General features: G+C 48.9%; 2 protein-coding genes across 5 annotated transcripts in view; one reads left to right on the top strand and one right to left on the bottom strand.

The window, feature by feature from the left end:
• Nucleotides 1-1,792: 1,792 nt before the first annotated feature.
• On the bottom strand, nucleotides 1,793-3,443 carry LOC125081639 (testis-specific serine/threonine-protein kinase 1). The gene has a single exon (XM_047696269.1). It carries the CDS (start codon nucleotides 3,131-3,133, stop codon nucleotides 2,027-2,029), a length of 1,107 nt encoding a protein of 368 aa, XP_047552225.1. The 5' UTR covers nucleotides 3,134-3,443; the 3' UTR covers nucleotides 1,793-2,026.
• Nucleotides 3,444-5,552: 2,109 nt separating this feature from the next.
• DGCR2 (DiGeorge syndrome critical region gene 2) overlaps nucleotides 5,553-22,866 on the top strand; it is an 88,209-nt gene continuing 70,895 nt past the window's right edge. For 2 of the 4 annotated variants that reach the window (XM_047696265.1, XM_047696266.1), the window contains exon 1: nucleotides 5,553-5,911. In XM_047696265.1, the coding sequence (XP_047552221.1) occupies nucleotides 5,833-5,911 (79 nt within the window). In that variant the 5' untranslated portion in view covers nucleotides 5,553-5,832. The remainder of the gene's footprint in view (nucleotides 5,912-22,866) is intronic. The other 2 variants (XM_047696262.1, XM_047696263.1) reach the window with 1 other exon arrangement.

The raw sequence follows: 22,866 nt of genomic DNA on the forward strand, positions 1-22,866 counted from the left end.
CCATGGGGCCCCTCCTGCCCAGTCTTGTGTTCTGGCTAGGCTGTAGAGAGTTGCTCCCAGGCCCCCTTGCTGCTCATTGCCCACTACCCTGATGACCACAACAAGCCACAGATGACCAAGGCGAGGAGGTTCACAAGCTTGTCCTCAGGATGTCCTCATTCCAGCTAACCCTGTGTGCTCTGGAATTTTACTCTGCTACTGGATAATCTGCTTGATGCTGGGTTCCTGGGGTCTCTGGGGGGAAATTGGGTGGCTCCCCCAGTATTGCCCAGGGTCGGTTCTGCGCCTGGACCTCAGCACTCACAGGCCTGCCCCAGAGGAGCTTAGAGTGATAGGCTGCTGAGCTTAGAAGGCTTTGTGGAGGCCACAGCCCCTCGGCTAATCCTGGAGACATGGGTAAGATCTACAGGGAAGGATCTACAAACACAATTATGGGACGTGTATCTGGGGGTGTGGGGATGAGGGAGGGGGGGTGGGAGGTCAGGAGGAGGCCAGACTCGGGATGCCAAGGCCAGGCACTGGGATCCTTCCCGAGGGCCATGGGATCTGGACTGTGTGCAGGAGGGAGGCGCTGGCCACTGGGGGAATCATGGGGCAGGTCGAGGCCTGGGAGGTCGCTGTGCTGTGGGTTCATGACAGACACCCAGGAACATGGAGATGGGAAGACATAGAATGTATGACGGAGGCTGTGGGGAGGGTGGGAGCCAAGCAGAGATGGGGAGTGGATGTGCACCGGGGCACAAAGAGAGTGAAGCCAGGGCACTCCCTGGACCCCACTTCTCCTGGGGCCTGGGGTTGGGGACTTTCCAAGTCACCAACACGGGCAGAGGGTGGGTAAGTCTGAAGGCATTCGTCCTCTTGGTATGTCAAATCTGCAGGTCCACATGAGGTTGTCCAGAGTGAGTGCCGAGGAGGAAGAGAAAGGGGCTGCCACAGCTGAGGTGAGGGGGAACAGCCTGGGAATGATGGGGGTGGGCCGCGCAGGGCACAGCAGCCCGAGATGCTAAAGGCAGGGCTGCTCCCTCTAAAGGACACTGATGGCGGCAGGGCACAGGCACGCATTGTGAGCACACCTGTCCTCTCTCCCCGTCAGTGTCAGCTTAGCCACTCTGGCATGGAGCATCACTGGGACCTGAGGGGAGGGGGATGTGGTCGAGACCACGCAGTGACTGTGGGACACATAGGCTGGGTGGGGCTGGGCCATCCTGAAGTCCCTCCCCTAACCAGCGCCAATTCCGGGGTGGGGTGTGGGCCGCAGATATGACTACGGGCAGGATGACTCAGGAGGTGTCCAGAACTGGGTGCTGGCTGGCCATGGGGGAGCCCTGGTGGACAGAATGAAAGAAATGAGTTGCCTACCAGGGTGGGGAGCCCAAGAGGGGCTGAGAGACTGGTCTACTGGCCTCCTGCAGGCCGCCTCCCCACCAGCAGCCTTGGGGAGGCAGTGGCACTGAGATGTTGAGGGCCCAGATCCTCAGCCTCAGCTCCAGAGGAGCCCCATCTCCTGCCCCTCTGCTGCAGGCAGCCCCCTTGCCGCCTTGCCCTTCTTGGTCCTATCCTCTCCGTGCCCCCTTCCGCTCCCCAGCACCACACTCATGGCCTCCCTCTTGAAAGAGCATCTTCCTTGCTCAGCTTTCTGCTCTGGTCCAGGGCCTGAGGTCACAGTCAGGCTGGGCACATGGGGATGTATCTTCCCAAACTAGAGGCGAAATGAGGTGCCATCCGATCCGAGAGTGTGAGGCCGGGGTTGGGGAACGCGGGGAGCATAGGATCCTCTCCCTGGATGACCACAGTCAGCTAGGGAAAAGACATTCATCTTGGGGTCTGCACTAATATAGTGATTTATTGCTCCTTTAGCCATGTGGGTTACCAAGTTCAAAGAGGGGAAGAAGAAACTGACGAAAATAGTGGCTCATCCAGGACAATCTTCCTTCTCTGCCTTGTCCCTTGATTTCTCTGGAGCTCAGGCTTAAAGCCATGAACTCTGCTTCATTCCCGGCTGGCCCCCTGGGCCAAGAGAGGCTCGCTAGGTATGTGTCTGTGAAGGCTGTGGGAGGGCCTCTTCCTCTATCACTCTGCCAGGCAGCTCTCCATTAAGGTCCATGGTGTCCGATTGCCTTGACACTGGTATTTGCAAAGTCTCCTCCTCGTCAGGTTTTGGCTCGGACTGTGTCTCGGGCCCTGCCTCCTCCCGGGGCTCCAGCTTGGTGGCAGACTTTTTGTCAGGGGCCTCAGGGGTCCGCGAGGGCTCAGCGCCCCGGGAGCTCTCCCCTTCCTTGTGGATGGCTGTAGAGGACAGGCCCCGCGCCTTGGGCTGCACCCAGCAGTGGCTGAGGATCTCGTCGATGTGCAGGCGCCGGTTGACATCCGGCTGTAGCATGCGGTAGATGAGGTCCTTGCACTCGCCAGTCAGGTGCTTGGAGCGGGGAAAGTTGACGCGGTGCTCCTTCTGGATGCGCAGCATCTTCTTGATGTTGGAGTCATCATAGGGCATGGAGCCGCAGACCATGATGTAGAGGATCACGCCCAGGCTCCAGATGTCGTACACCTTGGGCTGGTAGGGGATGCCCTGTAGCACCTCGGGGGCTGCATACGCCGCTGACCCACAGAAGGTCTTGCTGAGGATGATGCGGCCGCCATCATCCCGCAGGCAGCGCTTGGAGAAGCCGAAGTCAGACAGCTTGATGTTGAAGTCCTTGTCGAGGAGAAGGTTCTCGCACTTGAGATCTCGGTGGACGACGTCCAGGTCATGGCAGTACTTGATGGCTGAGGAGAGCTGGTGGAACTTCTTGCGAGCATCGTCCTCATGCAGGGCTCCCCGGGTTTTAATGAACTCCAGGAGGTCACCCTGGACCCCAAGCTCCATGACGATGTAGACCTTGCCGTCTGATGTCTCGAAGATCTCATAGGTCTTGACAATGGAGCGGTGGTTTAGCATGGCCAGAATCTCAATTTCCCGGGGAAGGAATTTCTCCAAGAAGTCCGTGGGGGCTTTCTTGCGGTCGATGATCTTAACCGCCACGTTGAACTTCAGGCGCTCAGAGTAAGCAGATTTGACTTTTGCGTACGAGCCCTCTCCCAAATTTATCCCCATGATGTAGCCTCGTCGTTTGAGGACGGCAGCGTCATCCATGGTGCCGGGAGCGCCCAGTGCCTCTGAGGCTGCCCTCTACATCCCTGCGGGACATGGGCCAGCTGCGTCCTCATTTACACTGTGGACAGAGAGTCCTCTGGGCTGGCCGGGCCTGCTGTCCCTGCCTCCTAGAGGCCAAGACTCTGGGGTGGAACGTTCAGCATTGTCCCCCAGGTGACTTCAGTGGGTGAAGTCATAAAGGAGGAGTGCCCTGGGGGAATGAGGCTCTGGCCTTAGCCACTTGGACTTGGAACCCTGGAAGGCCAGCCAGGGGGCTGGAGTGGACCAAAGGCCAGCGGAGAGTGGCCTTGCGCTTGGCTGAGACCTGAGGTAGGCGGGGGCTGTGGGGAACACATTGGTCTGCCGGTGCTTCCAAACAAGGAGCCAGGCCTCCTCGTGGGGTTGATTATTGCAACAAGGGGCATCTCAGGAAATCTGGGCTGGATGGTCATTCTGAGTCCCGCAGGAAACAAAAGACATACTCAAGTTGGGGCAGTCGGAGGACAGTTTAATGAAGTCATCTTATTTACAAAGGTGGGAGTGGAGTTAACAGTAGGGTACCCTAAGGGTAGTTACAGACCCCTGGAAGAAGGGAAGGTTGGTCACTGGAAACTGGGAAGGTATAGAGGCAGTGACTCCACAGGGAGGGAGCTGGGGCAAAATATCCCTGACCTCTTTTCCCTCCCTTCAGCCCTAGAGGGTCTTGGTGATGTCTACATAGGCAGTCTGCAGGCTGTGCAGGAGGGCCAAAGGTAGAGGTGTTTCAGGAGGGGCAAAGACTCTTGGCCCGGCAGTGACTGCAATTTCAGAAGCCAGGGCTTTGCCTTCTCCCTGCATGGTTGGGCTGGACTTCTCACGTTTCTCCCTCCCCATCTGAACTTTTGCTGGCCTGCTTCTTTAACAGTGGCTCTGCAAGGGGACAGCTGGTGGAGATATCTGCTCTTAGCTGTGACTTCCCTCCCTGGGGTCTGCCCAGCCTGTAACCTTGGCTGGGCTCCCTGGGCACATTGAAGGTTGGGCCTGGGTCTCTTCTGAGTGTAGCAGCTGCTCCTGGGAATGCTCCATGAGGACAATGCAAGCAGCCAGGGCAGTGTTGGACAGGGACCACTTTCTGCTAGTAGGGGGGCCCTCTGCTGTGATAGGTCCTTTGTCTAGCACCTGCCACAAGGCATGCCTGGAGGGAGCAGGTGCAGGCAGGTCTGGCCTAGCCTTCTCCACTCAGCGGGAGTGGGTACCTCTCTCAGGGACCCTGAGAATCCTGAGACATTCAGGAGGATTATGCCTTGAAGGGACTTGGGAGGACTGCTCCTGGGGAGTAAGTTGGTGGGGTGAGAGGTGGGCCAGGCTAAAATGGGTCCCCCCCCCCTTTTCTCTGCTCCCATCTTCACTCTCTTCCCCAGCCTTGACATCCTGTACTAGGCCTTGTCTGTGTCGCTGGTGGTCCTTCCACTGGACAGCTTGCTCCTCTCCTAGTGGGACAGTCCATCTGCTGTGTTCTCTTCCGCAGACAATCTATTCCCTGACAGGTGTAAGGCCAGCACTGGGACCATGGTCTCCGGAGCCTTTCCTCCCTGCAGATGTGGCCTGCTGTGGCAGCAGCTGTGCCCAACATTTCTTCCCCCTCCTTCCACATTGTGTAGGCAGGGCTCTTCCTTCAGAGGCCAGCTTTGCTCCCTAGTCTAAGATCTGGGTTTCCCTGTCAGCTCCTCTTGTATGAAACTCCTTTAAGCTATTTCCTTTTCCGTAGCGTGTGCTGGTGAAGTCACACCTGCCTGTTCCTTGCAGGGTGGATCCTCCATTCCCCCATCTTCCCACTTCCTCAAAGCTTGTCTGGGTTTCTCCCGTTTTCCTCGTCCCTTTTCCGCAGCGGTTCTGCCTTTAGAGGACCACTTTAGGGAGCACTCTTGGGCCGCTGACCGGACCTGGGTCTGCAGGTATACAAGGTGTGACGATCTCTCGCGCCCCAGGGTCCTGCTTCACCCTGTCCACCTCGGTTCCCGGTCCCTCTCCAATTCCTTCACGCTCCGCCCCCCCGGGCTGCTCCCCGCCTCTCCGCGCCCCGCCCCTTTCTGTATCCGTCTTCTTGGCCTGGTTACCCCTCCCCCACCGCCCCTGCCCAGCGCGTTGTGCCCTGGGATCCCGGCCCTCAGTAGGCCCTACCGCCCAGGCTCCACCCCCGAGTCCCACCTCTCCGCTTAACCAATGGCACACTTAACTCCTTATAGTCCCGCCCACCCGCCTCTCTGTCCCCGCCCCCCCACCGTCCCAGCCTCGGGCCTCCCCCCTTTCGGGTACAGCCGCCCAGGCTCCGCCCTGCGCCCGGCCAAGAGTCCACACGCATTGGGACCGTGCAGGCCCCGCCCCCCGCCTCGGCACTCATTGGCCGGCGCCGGCGGCGCGGGAGGGGGGCGGCGCGGGAGGGGGGCGGCGCGGAGCTGAGCAGGACGGCCGCCATCTTGCGCGGAGCCGGAGTCGGAACCCGAGACTGAGGCCGAGAGTGCGCGGGATCCCGCGGCCCATTTTAGCCGCGGCTTAGTCGGAGACTTTTCCCGCCGCCCTTCCGCGCCCGGACCCTAACCCTCAGCCCGGCCCGGTCCCCTGACCCTTATCCCGGCACGGTCCCCTGACCCTCAGTCCGGCCCGGTCCGGCCTCCCCGCGGGGTCACGCGGCCGCCCCGGGGACGATGAACGGAGGATAAATGGTGCCCAAGGCAGACAGCGGTGCCTTCTTGCTGCTCTTCCTGCTCGTGCTCACCGTCACCGAGCCGCTGCGGCCAGGTGCGCGGCGCGGTGGGCGCGGCGCGGTGGGGGCGGTGTGTGGGGGCGGGGCGGGGCCGGGCGGGCAATGTTCGGGGCCGGGGTCGCCCGGGAAGTCCCTCCACCCCGCGGGGCCGAGCCCCAGGAGGGCGCCGGCGAGGCCTGCCGCGAGCCGCCGCGCCCCCTGCCCGGGACCATGCCCCTCGCCTGGGACTGTGCCGAGAGTTTACCTGGGCTCAGGGCGCCTCGTACATCATTGGAACTTTGTTCTCGAGGGATGTTACCTTTGGATCCGCGTTCCGTGGAGCGCTGCGTGCTTTGAGAATGACGGAAGCGAGAGTGATGTCCATGGCCCGACCTAACTTCTGGGGCCTGGGAGTTCTTTGGCCAAGGAGCTGCGCCCCTGGGGCGCTCCCACCTTGCCCAGCGGCTGGGGTCAGGCTGAAGTTCGGGGGTCGAGAGATCAGCTCGTGGAAGCGTCTGGTTTCCCACGTTTTCCCTCAGCAGTGGTTTGGTGCCCGCGTCTCAGCCCTGGAAGCTCCTCGGCTGGAAAGCGGTAGCCGCGTTGCTTATTGTCAGTGAGGTGTTGCAGTTGAGAACTGCTCAGCTCAGAGACTGGCGGCCCACCGTGGTACTAGGAGTCCGCCAAGCATCGAAAGCAGGAAGCAAGCTTCCTGGGGCAGAGACTGGTGCTGCGGCCGGGTTTCCGCCTTCGGAGCCTGGACTTTGCCAGGCACTTAGGAGTGATCCTTCAATGTGATCTGGAACTCCCCTCGGAACTTGTGTTTTCATAAGTAAGCTTGTGATGGGGAATCAGCAGCATGGCCACTGGAAAGTCCGGGATAATTTTTATTTCTACCTGTTCTTGTGTACCCCCTCCTCCATTGCACAACAAAAAAATCAAATCCCCATGTGCAGGGCGGACTTATCCATCAGGCACAGGAGGCCTGGTGCTGGGGACCCACAGTGAATGCTTTTAGTGGTCTCCTTTTAAAATCATCGAGGAAAAACCCCTGGCCTTTTAGGTCAAAGAAAATGTTATAGTATACACATACAGATTTATTGTCTTTATACCGATGCATTTGAAAGTATGATTCTTAATATTATCTTTTATGTAGGAAGGGGCCCATGAAAAGCAGAATTGTCCAGGGCCATTGTCTGTGAGCTCTGTCAGGTCTCTGTTAAAGGCCGGCTGGGGGACACAGTGGTGTGCCACTCTCTGTAATGCCTCAGCGAGGGCTCTTACTGCAGATATGACACACCTCTCTGCCTTTGTCATCCTTACGGAGTTCTGTCTTCTCCCCAGTATTTACTTGGTGGCCAAGGCCCTGGGCCCATACTCAACCTGGAGTCACTCCAGTGATGCTCCTCTGGGCTCCCTGTAGAACTGGTTGCTCGTTGCTTCTGATGGTTCTCTGCGCAGCAGGGTGACTGGTTGTGGGGTAGCCTTAGTGGAAATGGAAGCCAAAAAAGGCCTACGTTTGGAGTATTGGAGTATTGAATGGGCTCTTGAGGACCAGAGCCGATGGATTTATGGCTTGTTGTGATTAAAATCTTTAGAAAACATGTCTGCATCTGTAGAGTGGTGGGAGGAACATCATTCTGTTCTGGCTCTTGAGTCCCAGTTTTGCCTCTCAGCCCCTCAGGTGGACTCTGTGGGACCAAGCCACACATGCTTGTGTTCCTTGGGGTGCCTCTGGTTCCAGGTCCAGCATCTCCTGCCTGGATGATAGAGGTGACTGATGTCCCCAGCTCCCTTTCCTTTGCTGTCCATGTATCCTGCCAGCTGGCCAGCAACAGTTCAAAAAGTTTTCAGATGCTCACTGTCTGCTTGCCACTAGGGATGCTCAAATGAACTGAATAAACCCCTTTCTCTAGGAGTGCCATTGAGGTATGGAAGCAGAAACTAGATGTAAATCAGATCTTCGGGTATGGGGGCTTAGAGGTAGGCAGCAGAGGTGGTGGACCAGTCATTTGTAGCAGGGGAGGGCTTCCTAGGAGACCTCATATTGAGGTCTGAGTTGGGGCAGGGAGGAAGCAAAGTTATCCTTAGCATTCCACGACTTTTCAGATCAGAACTTTGCAGTGACTTCTGGTGGTATCTTGAGCTGCTCTGCAAAATCCTGGGGGACTCCAACTGGTTCCCTGATTTTGGCTGAGCAGCAAGGGCAGGTCTCATTTGGCGTCAGGTGTTCTCCATGGGTGCTTGTATGTGCTCTGTGTCCTTCTAGGCAGAGGTCTGCTGGCTGGTTCTTGTGAAGGATACCTTCCCTGTCTTAATGTGCATTCTTTCTGTGGGAGTCCTAGCTTTGACCTATACTTGGGTGTGGGGAGGGCATCAGGCAGAACCTGCTTTCCAGGAGGGAGGGAGTCCTTGAGGACCAGGGCCAAGCCAGCTTTGGCTCTTCCCCGGTGTAGGCTGGGGTGTGAGGCCTTTCACACAGTGGGGGCAACAGAGCTTTTGGCAAAGTTTCTTTCTTTCTTTTTTTTTAAGCTTTTATTTATTTCTTTGACAGAGACAGATCAGAAGTAGGCAGAGAGGAAGGCAGAGAGAGGAGGAAGCAGGCTCCCCGCTGAGCAGAGAGCCCGATGCGGGACTCGATCCCAGGACCCTGAGATCATGACCTGAGCTGAAGGCAGAGGCTTTAACCCACTGAGCCACCCAGGCGCCCCTTGGCAAAGTTTCTTAATGCGTGTTTGATCTAGGTTGATTAAGGATGTGTTACATGCCACGTGCTGTTCAGATGTGTATGGACACGTGCATTGCTTATCTCTCTGGTGGTCCCTGTGATGTAAGATGACTGCTATTAGCCCCATTTTACAGACGGGAACACAATCACAGAGAGTTCACGAAACTAAGTGGCTGAGATGAGATGAGATTTCAGCCCAAATGTCTGGCCCGTGTTCCCATCACGTGCCTTTGGTTGTGGCTCTGTCTATCCCAGCTGTGTGTGTCCTGCGCTGGCTATCCTTAACCCCAGCTGTGGAACTCCGGGCCACATCTTTTCCCATGACAGACCCAGTGGTTCTCCAGGTGAGGGCGCAGACCCTTTTTTATCTAAATACTCTGATCTAAGGGATAGAACTAGCCATCCCATCAAATCCCTTTCATGGTTAGCCATTAACGACCAGTGGTGGTGTGTGTGTATCTCCCTCCTGGGGCTGTGGTGAGACCTCTGCTGAGGGGCAACAAGCATGGTGGGGCTTCTGGGGAGCCAGTGGCCGTGGTGTCTTCTTGTTGTCTCTTTATGTGTGCAGGTAATGCAGCAGCAATTGCTGATTCAGAAAGTGTTTTTCTAGCTTCAATTATGATGGAAAATCATGCCATGGTGTTAGCCACATCTCAGTCTAGGGTGACCCCACCATACATAGCTGAGAAAACATTTGCCTCCTCCAAGTGAGCTCTGGCCCCAGCCCTCTAAAAAGGCTTGTGTTCAGTGAGGCTGCCTGATGAGGTGGTGGGACTGGAAGCTGTCTTCTTTTTGCTGTTGGGAGAGCTGGCTGGGAGAGGCAAATGACTTGCGTAAGGTCGCACAGATGGTGAGCAGCACAGCTGGGCTTCAAAACCAGGTGAGTTGGTTCCGAGTTAAGGGTTCTTTCCCCTTTGTCATTAGGGACCCAGACGGGCCTGTTCTCTGTGCTGAACTAGGAAATTGTCAGTGAACTGACTTGTGGCTGCAGCACCTTGCTTCTGGAGCAGCACTTGAGTTAGTGGATAGGAGAGTATGGCCGTTTTACAAGCACATGTGGCTGGAGCTCATAGGAGTAGCTGGGAAGTTGAACCTGCACCTGGGCTTGCCAGGCGCCTTCCGAGTTCTGAGCTCTTTCCTTCACAGCCCGCCTTCCTGTAACACTGTAGAACTCGCCGTGCTGGCTGATTGTGCTTTTAGCTTAATAGTTTCATTCTTTTTAGTTGGAATGTAGGGTTAACACACTTTTCAACCTCGCTAGCTAGCTAATGAATTGTCTTTTTTTTTTTAAATATATAAAGAAAACTCGGAAATAATTTCAAAATTACAGAAAAGTTGCAGGAATAAAACCCATGCAAAGAACACCTGCATATCGGGGTGCCTGGGTGGCTCAGTGGGTTAAGTCTCTGCCTTCAGTTCAGGTCATGATCCCAGGGTTCTGGGATTGAGCCCCGCATCGGGCTCTCTGTTCAGCAGGGAGCCGGCTTCCCCCCTCTCTCTGCCTGCCACTCTGTCTGCTTGTGACCTCTCTCTCTGTCAAATAAATAAATAAAATCTTTAAAAAAAAAAGAAAAAGAAGAACACCTGCATATCCTCAGACTTACTTGTTAGCATTGTAGCTCATCTGCCTTATCCCTCATGTGTGCATGTGTGCACATAATTTATCTTCTGAACAGTGTGAGAGTAAGTGGGCCTTTCCCCTTGCACATTTTGGCTACTGCAGAGAGCAGGAAGAAGCTCCTGGCACTTGGCAGCCCCGGGAGATGAATGGTGATGCCTCCCCACAGCCTTGTAACCAGCCCTCACCACAACCTGCTGTGTACTGGGCGCTGTCGCCAGCTCCTGCCTGCCGTGTGCCGGGCACCGTCACCACGGGAAAGTATTGAGGGCACAGGAAGCACTGTGGTTAAAGCTCCGGTTGGCCCAGGTGGCGGGGAATCAGGTCATTGTTTCAGTTGGCCATTCCGGTCTTTGGAACAGAAAATGTGCTGCTGTCACACACTTCACCAGACAGGTCTGCACCTTCTTGCCACTGTTCCTCTGGCCCAGATTGCTCTTGCCTGCAGCCTTCCTTGGTCCTGTTTCTTCGGCCAGCCTACCAGCACTTACCTCACTGCTTCCCTCCCCTGGGCAGTTTGGCAGCGCCAAGGCTTGTTGTCCTCTTAGCCATCATGGCAGGTGATCTAGTTCTCGGTCCTCCCTGCTGGATGATCTCTTACCTCTGTTCCTCTGCCTGCCTTGCTGCTGGGCATAGGGAAACGTTGGTAGTCTCTTGACTCAGAGTGGAATGTATCAGTGACAGCATGTAGGACTAGTAGATAGCAAGGGACTGGTGAAATGTCTTTTGTCCACTGCCAGATTGTTCCCTTCATCCCATGTGTTTTTGTATTTGGGGTGCTGAGGAGTTGGTTTATCCTCTTCCAGTCTACAGAGTGGGTCAGTCATCCTGAGAACCCAATTTTGGGCCAACACTTTGCCAGAATGGTGGGTGGGCCCTAAGTATGGTTATTCCATGCTAGCTGTATTTTTGTTTCTGGTGTGATTTACCAGTTGACTCGGGGTATTTAGTGAAAGTCATTCACATCTTATCCTGCTGCTCCAAGCTGGGCTATGTGTTGCATCCGTGTGGACATGGTTGCCTTGACAGGGCAAGTCTAGGGGAGGGTGAATGGCCTGTGGGGCATGATTGGAGCGTCGTGAGCTGTAGACCCAGAGTGTCCTGGGGCTTCTGGGCGTCGACCTGGGAGGGAGGAAAGCCCAGGTCTTATGTTGCTTCACACAAGCTGTTTGGAAAAGGAATGACTGTGGTTTAGAACACAGTGAGTCCGGTGTGGTGGGTTAAGAGCATGGGCCCTAGAGCTGCATGGCTGGGCGTCAGGGCGCAGTGTGCTGCCCACTCTGACTGTGCTGAGCCTCAATTTCCTCATCTGTAACACAGACATAATAGAACATACTGGAGAGAGATGCTGTGAGAATTAAAATCAATGTGTATAGAGCTCTTAACACATCTGACAAAAAGGCCATTCATGTTAACTCCGAATGGACTTTAGAGAGTGTAGGGACTCCCTGCCCCCCCTGCCAAAAGTCTCGGTGCATGAGTGTGTGGGCATAACGGCATGTTTCTTGGGAGAGAGCCCCCACCTGGGAGGCAGCAGAGCAAAGTGGCTTTGAGCACTGTCTGACACACAGTGAGCGCTAAATGAGTCTAGCCATTCCCATGGTCTGAGAGGGGGTGTATGTGGCTTCCTAGAGCCCCCAAAACAGCCGCAGTGCTTTGGACAGGGCTAGGCTTGTTCATACTGACACGTTTTACTCTTTGTCACGTTCATGTTGTGTCCCCTGGGCCTAGTTTGGCACAGAGTGGGCACTCAGAAATCAGTTATTGAACAAATGCACAAATGGCTATTTATATTTTGACATAAAGAGCAACAGCTCCCTTAGCCAGTGGGCCTCGCAGCTGCCCCTGGGGGGTGGTGAGGATGAGGGCCTTGTGGCTGCCTGCAAGAACGCCTTTGGTGGACCCATGTGTTGGGGGGGAGTGCTGCAGAGCCAGCTGGCCTGGGCCTCACACTGGGGGGAGCTTGCTCCTGTGGGGGTGAGCTGGGCGGCGAGGTGAGAGTGGGTGAGGATCCTCGTTGAAGTTCGGCAGCCACCCAGCCTGGGGTGGGGGTGGGGGTTGGGCAGGAAGGCTTTGGGGTGGGTGGGTGGGGCCTCCTATCTAATGGATTTGCTGGGCACGGAGGCTTGGGAACCAACTTCCCCCTGCAGGAGGACATGGCTTGCCCTTCCCTGGGCCATTGCACAGCACTAGTCTTGTTTGAGAGCTCGTGGGTACAAGAACTGCCATACTTGCCCTTTGGCTTTCTCTGCCTTCTCTGCTTGGTGTGGCCTTTGTTTCAGCCAGCTTGGCCTGGTCAGTGTCCCTAGTCTGTGCCCCTGATCCCCTCCAGTCTCTGTAGGCTGTCTTCCAGATCCCTCGAAGCCAGCCATCAGTTTGATCACCTTGTTGTCTGTGTGCCTGCCCTCAGCTGTTGACTACTCTGTGTTGAACAGGACAGGGCTGAGAGCAGAGCCCTGGACCAACAGAGCCTTCAGGTGTCCACCTTATTCTTCCCTGTCTTGGAAGCTTTGTTTCCACAAGACCTTCCATAGGAGTTTATGGCTATGGAGAGGATTGCTTGGGGCTCCCTGGGGTGCTGGTTAAAGGGCAAGAGCCACTGCAGAGGGCATCCCAAGAGGATCAGCTGGGAGATGGGAGGTTCCAGGACCTTCATTGCTTAGACTGACATCAGTCCTCTGATGCAGAGGCCTTTTTTTTTTTTTTTTAAAGATTTTATTTATTTATTCATATGACAGAGATCACAAGTAGGCAGGCTGAGCAGAGATCCCAGGACCTGGAGACCATGAGCTAAGCCACCCAGGCGCCCCATGCAGAGGCCTTTTGAGTGCTACTGGCTGCTTCCTAGGGTCTCTGGGTCTGTTAATTTATCCCTGGCTTTGTGGTCTTACAGGGCAGAGTGAGCAGGCCTGGAAGTACCTGAAAGGGATGAGGTTCATTTAGGGCCAAGGCAGGCTTGTGCTGCAACCCTCAGTGGTTTGTGGGCCACTCCTTCAGATGCTCCCTCCACCCCATTAGTGTGAGTGGGATGCACATACAGAATGAGCCACAGTGAAAGCCCAGGACAGTTTGGAAAAATGATGTTGATTTTATTTTTAATGTTTACAGAAATTTCATACATGGACTATTTTATACAAATGGAATTATACTTAGATAATTTCTGAGTTTTTCAGTGGACAGTATTCTGGAGATCTTTGTAGGCTAGCACACATAGCTGTACTTCTTTTTTTTTTTGTGAGAACTTTCCTTAGTCTTACATTGTTTTGTCTGTAGGGGCTGGTTCTCAGAGAGGCCTCTTAACCTAAACTTTTCATCAACCAGAAGCTTTAGTTTAGTGAGATTTACAATTAGAGTGGCATGGCTGATAGGTTGGGGTTCCTAGCTCCTAAAATACATAGGCAGTACTTCCAGGGCTGTTCCCAGACCCTCATGTCTTTGTCTCAGTCTAAACCTAGATCTGCAACAACTCCAGATTGGGCTTCTGGTTTTCACATGTATTTATACTATAATTCAAATTTGTGTGCTTATTTATCTAAATGGCATGCTTTCACCACAGATAATTTAGAATTAGAGTGGCCTTTTAGGGGAACATTGACATGAGCAAAATCATTCACTTGAGAGGTCCCTTAAGAGCAAAAATGAAACTAAATCCCAAAGACCCAATGGTCAGCATTTTTTTATTGGTATGAGGCAGCTTAATTCCAAAAGAATTAAGATGTCAGGATATCTTCCTTCAAAGGGAGGCAGAGGGATACTTCATTCTTTAAAAAACAAAAACAAATGAAAACAAAACTTTCTACTTTGGGAACATGCATACATACAGAAAAGTTGCAAAGTTCACCTAGATTCACCAATTCGACTCATCACGCATTTGTGTGCACGGGCATGTGTATACAGATGTATTTTGTACTTATGGGGGAAACTACTTGAAACTAAGTTGTAGGCATCATGACCCTTCATTTCTAAGTCTCTCAGTGTGTATTTCCTAAGAAGAAGGCCATTCTTTTATCAGCACAGTGTAGTTGTCAAATTTAGGAAGTTTAACGTTGATGTAGTACTGTTAGCCATGTTCCCATTTTGCCAATTGTCCCATTACAGCATATTTTCCCAAGCCAGGATCCAACCAGGGGGGGTCATGTATTGCATTTAATTTTGATGTCTGTTTCATATTTTAAAATCTGGAACATCTTCCTGTCTGTCTTTTTTGTTACTGACTTGTGAAAAAGTATAGTCAGTCATTTTATGGACTGTTCCTCATTTTGGGTTTATCAGATTGTTACGATCAGATTTAGTTGATGCATTTTTGGCAGGTACAGTCCCCCAGATCATTGAGTCCTCCTCGGTGCATGCGTCTGGAAGCACAGCCCATCAGTTTGTCGCAGGAATGGCGATACTAACATTCATTACATGGTAGGGTGGCATTGGCTACATTTCTTTGGGAAAAGTGCCTTTCCACCTTTGTGATTGGCAGGTAATTGGTAGGGAGATAGCCTTACCCATTGTTTTTCAGCATCTGTTAATGATTCTTGCCTGAATCAGTTAACCACTGTGATAATTGCTAAATAGTGATGATTTTCTCTTTTTCTTTTAGTAGTCTACTATAAAAGAGGGCTTCTGTGGGCGCCTGGGTGGCTCAGTATGTTAAAGCCTCTGCCTTCAGCTCAGGTCATGATCCCAGGCTCCTGGGATGGAGCCACGCATCGGGCTCTCTGCTCAGCTGGGAGCCTGCTTCCCCCTCTCTCTCTGCCTCTCTGCCTACTTGTGATCTCTGTCAAATAAATAAATAAAATCTTAAAAAAAAAAAAAAGAGGGCTTCTGTTTTTCATTTTTTACTGTCCGTATAGATTCATGGATTCTTTCTATTCAATTGTTATAGTCTGTTATTGTCATGGTTCATTTTGATACTTATATTGTCATTGATATATTAAAAGGGAAACCCCTTCAGGCTGATTTCTGCATCCTTCTGACATGTCCTCATTTATTTTGAACATCCCTTATTACCAGGCTCATCTTGTGTCTTTTCCTGCTGCAGGCATTTTTCCATGGAACTCTGGTTCCTTTTAATGGAAGATGGTATTTAGAAGCCAGGATCTTGGTGCTGGGTGTGTTCATTGCTACTGGGATACTGCTGCTGCCAGACCCTTCAGGCCAGCTGGGGTGTGTGTGTGTATATGTCCATCTGTCTCTGTGCATGTGTGTGTATGGATGTGTCTGTGTGTGTCTCTTTTTATGTGAGTTCGTACTGTTTGTTTTTGTTCCAACCCAGCATTATGGGATCTTGCTTCCTTTTCCTATTTCATATTTGTATCTCCCTTTTTCTGTAGTGAGAACTCTGGCTTCCAACATCAGTAGATTTACTTGTTTGCTTAGTCCTGCCCTGTGCACAGAATAGTTTGAGAAGTGCTACACCCATTACCACTATAGCAGCAAACCAACTCAGTAAAATTTTGGATTTTTTTTTTTTCCTTTTTGCAGCTCTTTTTGTCTTTAGACTGATAGTATATGTATGGTGTACTGGGTCCAAAAGCGACCTGGATTAATTTTTTCTCTCTTTCTTCCTTGTATTTGTTATACACTTAGGTTCAGAACCTTGTTGATTTGGGGGCACCTGGCAGGCTCAGTTAGCAGAGTGTGCGACTCTTGATCTCAGGGTCTTGAGTTCAAGCCCCGTGCTGGGCATGGAACCTAGTTGAAATTAAAAAACAAAACAAAATAAAGAAACCCAACTGTTGATTTGAAACCACCTTTACTAAATAGACTATTGAGAGAAGTAATTATTAGAATGTCATTATAATAAGCTTCTACTTCGTCATACTAATTGGTAAGGAAACATTTCCTTTTTGAATAGGTTGTGTTTTCCTGGCTAAGTTAAAAATCATTTTTATGACTAGATTTTACACTTTTTTTTTAAAGATTTTATTTATTCGACAGACAGAGATCACAAGCAGGCAGAGAAGCAGGCAGAGAGAGAGAGAGAGAGGAGGAAGCAGGCTCCCCACTGAGCAGAGAGCCCCATGCAGGGCTCGATCCCAGGACCCTGGGATCATGACCTGAGCCAAAGGCAGAGGCTTTAACCCACTGAGCCACCCAGGCGCCCCTAGATTTTACACTTTTAACAAGTCAGCTCATTAGTGTAAATTGATATTTGCTTAAGATATTTTTTCCAATTTTGTTTCTCTGGTTTGAAGAGAGTTATGTATGTTGAATAAATTACCACTCAGCATCAGTAAAGAGAAAGGCCAAGTAAAACATAACAAAAATTATATTCCTTAGATTTTAACATTAATAAGTGCTATTAATTAGTTCTTTAAATTGGTTAATCTTAAAATCTGATGGAGTGTATTAGTAATTACTTTATAGTACTAACTACAGTGTGGTGTCCAGGATTGGATCCTGGAACAGGAAAAGGACGTAAGTGGGACAACCAGTGGAATTCCAGTAGTCTGGAATTCAGTTCATAGAAAGGTACCAATGTTGGTTTCCAAATTATGCCAAATGGTAGTGTGTAGTGTAAGATAATTAACAACCGGGGAAACTGGATGAGGGCGTATGGGAGCTTTCTGTAAACCTTAAATTATTCTATAGTGGAAAGTTCATTTGAAAAGTTACTTTGTAATAAGTGAATATTTATTTATTTATTTATTTATTTTTTAAAAGATTTTACTTATTTATTTGACAGAGAGATCACAAGCAGGCAGAGAGAGAGGAGGAAGCAGGCTCCCTGCCGAGCAGAGAGCCCGATGCGGGGCTCGATCCCAGGACTCTGAGATCATGACCTGAGCCGAAGGCAGCAGCTTAACCCACTGAGCCACCCAGGCGCCCCTGTAATAAGTGAATATTTAAAAATGAGTTATTTTTCATTTCTAAGAGTCCCAAGACCTTGTCATCCTAGTTTTATCAGTGTAATTTTGGCAATTCACCTTGTAATTTCAGCTGCTGCTTTGGGAAAATAAGTGGAGGGTTTAGATGTCTGGGATCATTTGAGCCCAAGTTTGTTTAAAAAGCTCCCAGTTCCGGGGCACCTGGTTGACTCAGTATGTTAAGCATCTGCCTTTGGCCCGGGTCATGATCTCAGGGTCCTGGGATTGAGCCTCTGTCAGGCTCCCTGCTCATTGGGGAGTCTGCTTCTCCCTCTGCCTCTCTCTCTGCTCATGCCTATTCACTCATTCTCTCTCTCAAATAAATAAAACCTTTAAAAAAAAAAAAAAAAAAAGCTCCCAGTTCCACCATCCTCCCCATCGTGTGTGATGTGGGCGAGCTGTCTGAAGATGGGGTTGAGCTTGGCCCAGGAGTTTGGGCATAGTTGTGCACATGCTTTATCCGACAGTCCTATTTGGGAGGGAAGCAGTGAGGCAGGTGGTAGGTCCGTTTTAGAGATTGGGATGCTGAGGCCCAGAGAGGATAATTAACGTTGCCTGGTGGCCAGTCACTCGGCTTTTAAGTAGAAGCAGCGGAAACCAGAAACTGAAGATTGCTATCTTGAGCCAGGTGCTCTACCTCTTGTACCATGCTTCCAGAATAAGATGAAAGAGCTCCACAGCTGTGGGGGACTGAGTGGAGACAAATGCACCACCATCTGGCACCCACCTGCGAAGGAAGAGGTCCCCTCTTAGTGCTCGTGGCTTCCGTCCGGCTGCACCAGCATTTTGTGTGGACACTGATGCTGTGTCACAGCTCTTTGGACCTAGCTGACCAGTTCCAGGAGTTAGTGTTTCAGCAGTCTCCCCTGCTGATTTCCGCACCCTCTGATTGCAACCAGGAAAACATGGACATTTTAAGAAGCTTGGAAGTCTTGTTAATAAACCTCCTTGTGGATTTTGAACCATAAGGCTCTATTATCTCTTAAGAAGCATTAATAGAAGTTAATGATCAGAATAAGGTATTTAAAAGGATTTCATATAACTAAATGTAAAAGTGGTAATTCTTTTAAAAACCAGAAAGTAACGCCAAAAATGATTAGGACACACAATAAAACAATGTTATAAGATTCTGTCTAGTTGCTGTTGTGTGTTTCTCCTTTATAATTGCAGTGTGAGGTGTGGTGCTCTTTTTACAGAAAGCACATACTCATATCAGCCTTATTTTACAGATGAAGAAACAGCTTGGAAGAGTAAGTGACTTGCTCAAGGTCACACAGCTTGTAAGTGGTGGAGCCAGTATGTAAAACCCAGGCAAGCTAGAGCTCACGCTCCACTGTTGTGCAGCTTCAGTAGGTACTTTGTTACCCCCAGCTCTTTGCCCTCTGCTCCCTCTCATCTCTTTGCTCCTGACTTTTCAACTTGGACTTCCTTGCCCACCCACTTTTCTTGTCGTCTTCCCATAGCCTTGGCCACCGGCGTCACGGTGCTCATCCCCCATCTCAGCTGTCCATGGCTGTGTCTTCACGGCTGTCCTTCAGGCAGCCTCACACTTGGCTTGCGGGGAGCCAGAAGCATCCCCTGTTGGCCTGGTCCTGTATTTTTGGCCTTGGTTCTTGGCTGCTGTTAGTATTATTGTCATTATCATCTCACCATCCTTGTGCTACCCTCCCACCCATTTCTGAGCATTGTGCGCTCTGCTAAGCACTAGAAGTGCAGTAGCTTAGTGAACGGTAACCCAGCTTCTTGGATAGAGTTTTTGATGTGTTGAGTCCTCCTCTTGGTTTTGGTTCGGAAATAAGTGTATGAAATGAAACTTTCAGGCTGTCATTGTAATCTTTGAGTATTCTTTAAAGAGGACCACTAGTGAAAAGCTGTGTGCTTTTGTGAGCTTTTCATGCAGGTGTCAGCTTTTTCCCCACTGAGCTAACCTGAGGGAGGAGCTGGGGCCGTACTGTCAATCTCCTTTTAGAGTGCCTCAGACTTATAGGCCTGTTTTCTTGCAGGAGTTTATTCGGTGTTAATATTTCCCTCATGGCTTTAAAATCCCTCCCTGTCTTGTCTGTGCTTGTGTCACCTCATTTTATGTATCAGAAACGGCCCTGGGAGGGATATGAGGAGACCTCATCTTGTTTTCTCTAAGTGGGGTAGTAATAAAACTGATCTTAGAGGGTTGTTAACTGGGTCTAGGGAAACAAGGTTTAGGTTATTTGTTTTTTTAAATTTTCAAGTTGTGGTAAAGAACATAATATAAAATATACCGTCTTAACCATTTTTAAGTGCACAGTAGTATTAACAAAATGCACCCTATTGGGCAACAGATCTTGAACTTTCCCATTTTGCAAAACTGGAACTCATTAACCCACTGAACAACTTCCCTTTTCCTCTTTCCCCCTGCTCCTGGCATTCCAATTTTTAAGAGTTTGACTACTTTAGAAACCTCATGTAAGTGGAATCATGCAGCATTTGTCTTTTTGTAACTGGTTTATTTCACTTAGCAAAATGTCTTCAAGGTTCATCCATGTTGTAGCATGAGAGAATTTCCTTTTCTTATGGTTGAATGGTATTCAGTGTATGAATATATCACATTTTCTTTATCCATTCATCTGTGAGTCATTTAGATTGCTTCTGCCTCTTGACTATTATAAATAATGCTGCAATGAACATGAACATGCAAATATCTCTTTAAGATCCAGTTTTCGGTTTTTTTGGATACATATCCAGAATTGGGATTGCTGGGTCATATGGTAATTCTATTTTTAATCTATCATGGAACATCCATACTGTTTTCCATGGTGACTGCACCATTTTACATTCCTACCAGTAGTGCACGAGGGTTCCAATTTTTCTGTATTCTTATTACTTACTATTTTGTTTTTTCTTTTTTTTTTAATAGTGGCCGTCCTAAAGGGTATATAGTAATACCTTGTTAAGGTTTTGATTTGCATTCCTCTAATGATTAATGATGTTGAACATCTTGTCATATCCTTGTTGGCCATTTCTATATTTGGAGATATGTTTAACTCACGTCCTTTGCCCATTTTTTTAATTTTAAAATTTTTATTTATTTGAGAGAAAGAGGGTGTGCATGTGTGCATGCATGGTGTGGGGGAGGGTCAGAGGGAGAGAGAAACTTAAGCAGACTCTGTTCTGAACTTGGAGTCTGACATGGGACCTGATCTCACAAGCATGAGATCATGAGCTAATTGGGAACCAAGAGTCAGACACTTAACCAACTGTACCACCTAGGTGCCCCCCTTTGCCCATTTTTAAATTGGATTATTTGTAATTTTGTTGTTAAATTGTAGGAGTTCTTTATATATGCTGGATACTAATCCCTGCTCAGATACATGGTTTGTAAATTTTTTCTCATTCTGTAGATTGCCTTTTCACTTTGTTATTTCTTTAAGTTTGACGCAGTTCTTTTGTCTCGTTTTGCTTTTATTGCTTTTGCTTTTGGTATCCTATCCAAGAAATCACTTTTTTTTTTTTTTTAAGATTTTATTTATCCACTTGACACAGAGAGAGAGAGGAAGGGAAGCAGGCTCCCTGCTGAGCAGAGAGCCTGATGCGGGGCTCGATCCCAGGACCCTGGGATCACAACCTGAGCTGAAGGCAGAGGCTTTAACCCATTGAGCCACCCAGGCGCCCCTTCAAGAAATCACTTCTAAATCCACTGTTGTCTTGTATTTTCTCCTAAGGTTTTATTGGTTTAGATATTAGGTTTATAAATCCTTGATCCGTTTTGATTTAATTTTTGTGTATGGTGTTGGGTAAGAGTCCATTCTTTTGTATGCAGTTATTTTCCTAGCATTATTTGTTGAAAACGTTGTCCTGTCTTCATTGAATGGTCTCAGAACCCTTGTCAAAAATCATTTGACCATATATGGGAGAATTTATTTCAGGGCTCTCTATTCTGTTTCATTGGCCTATATATCTGTGTTGTTGCCAGTAGCATGCTGTTTTGATTACTATAGTTTTGTAATATGTTTGAAATAAGGAAGTGTGAGGCCTCCAGCTTTGTTTTTTTTTTTCTCAAGATTGTTTTGGCTATTCCAGGTGATTTGAGATTCTGTATTAATCTTAGGATAGATTTTTCTCTTTTGGCAAAAAAAAAAAAGTCATTGGCATTTTGATAAGGATTGCATTGAATCTATAAATTGCTTGGTTCATATTGACATCTTAAGTCTTCCATTCCATGAACATGGGATGTCTTTCCGTTATTTGTGTCCTCTTTAATTTTAGCAGTGTTTTGTAGTTTTTGGTATACTCATGTATCATCTCCTTGGGTTAAGGTTATTCCTAAGTATTTTGTTCTTTTTGATGCCCTAGTAAATAAATTGTTTTCTTAATTTCCTTTTCAAGTTGTTCATTGTCAGTGAATAGAAATACAACTGATTTTTTATGTGTTGATTTTTGTGTCCTGTGACTGCTGAATTTATTCTAACACTTTTTTGTGTGTGAAATCTGTAGATGTGACATATGACCATGTCTTCTGCAAACGTGTAATTTTACTTTTTCCTTTCCAATTTGGATGCCTTTTATTTCTTTTTCTTGCTTACTTGCAGAGTGGTTATGCTATTTTATATTCCCATCAATATTGCATAAGAGTTCCAATTGCTGCATAATATCAGCAACATTTTATGTTGTCAGACTTGTAAAGTTTAGCCTTTCTGTTGTGGAGTGGTACCTCTTGGTTTTAATTGCCTTTCCCTTGAATGATGTTGTTGAATACTTTTCCATGTCCTTGTTAGCCATTCATATATCTTCTTTTGAGCTCTGTTCAAATCTTTTGCCCGTTTTTTATGAGCTGGTTTGCTTTTTTATTATTTATATATTTTATTGAATTATAGGAGCTCTTATATATTCCAGTCTTTTAAAAAATTCTATTTATTTATTGACAGAGAGATCACAATTAGGCAGAGAGCCAGGCAGAGATGGGTGGCGGGGGAAGCAGGCTCTCTGCTGAGCAGAGAGCCCAATGTGGGGCTTGATCCCAGACCTGGAGATAATGACCCGAACGGAAGGCAGAGGCTTAACTCACTGATCCACCCAGGTGCCCCAGATAAAAGTTTTAGACAATGTGTTGTAATGTTTTCTCTTAGTGACTTAACCATTCATTTGCTTAACTGTATTGTTTTCTTTTATATTGTTGTTTATTTTTATTCTTGCTTAACTGTACTTTTAAAAGTGTGGTTTTTTTTTAAATTTTAGTACACTAAAATTCCTTTTTGATATATCCTTCTTTGAGCTTTGACAAATGTGTAGGGTCACATGAAGAGGCAGAGCACAGTGCCATCATGCCAACATTCCCTCATGCTGCCACTTGGTTGTCAGCCCCTCTCCCTACCTGGTAACCACTGGTCTTTTGATGAATTTCAGCTTATAACATTGTTTTCTTTTATAGATCATGCTTTTAGAGATGTATATAAGTACTTTGCCTAATCCAGGTTCACACAAAGATTTTATTTTTTTTCCTGCCAAAAGTTTTATAGTGTTAGAGTTTATATGTAAGTCTTTGGTCTGTTTTGAGTTAATTTCTGTATCCAGTAAGGCAAGGTATGGGTCGAAGTTCAGTTTTTGATATGTGTATGTCTAGTTGTTTCACCACCACTTGCTGAGGGCTTTTTTCCACTGAATTGTTTTTGTACCTTTATAAAAAATCGGCCACATTTGTGCGGGTCTGTTTCTGGGCTTCGTATTCTATTCCATTGATCTATGTATCTTTATCACACTTTTGATCAAAAAAGTTCTAAATTTTAAAGTTTATCTGTTTTTTCTTTTACATTTACACTTTCTGTGTTTTTTTTT

This window comes from Lutra lutra, chromosome 12, assembly GCF_902655055.1.
Source record: "Lutra lutra chromosome 12, mLutLut1.2, whole genome shotgun sequence".
NCBI lineage: Eukaryota > Metazoa > Chordata > Mammalia > Carnivora > Mustelidae > Lutra > Lutra lutra.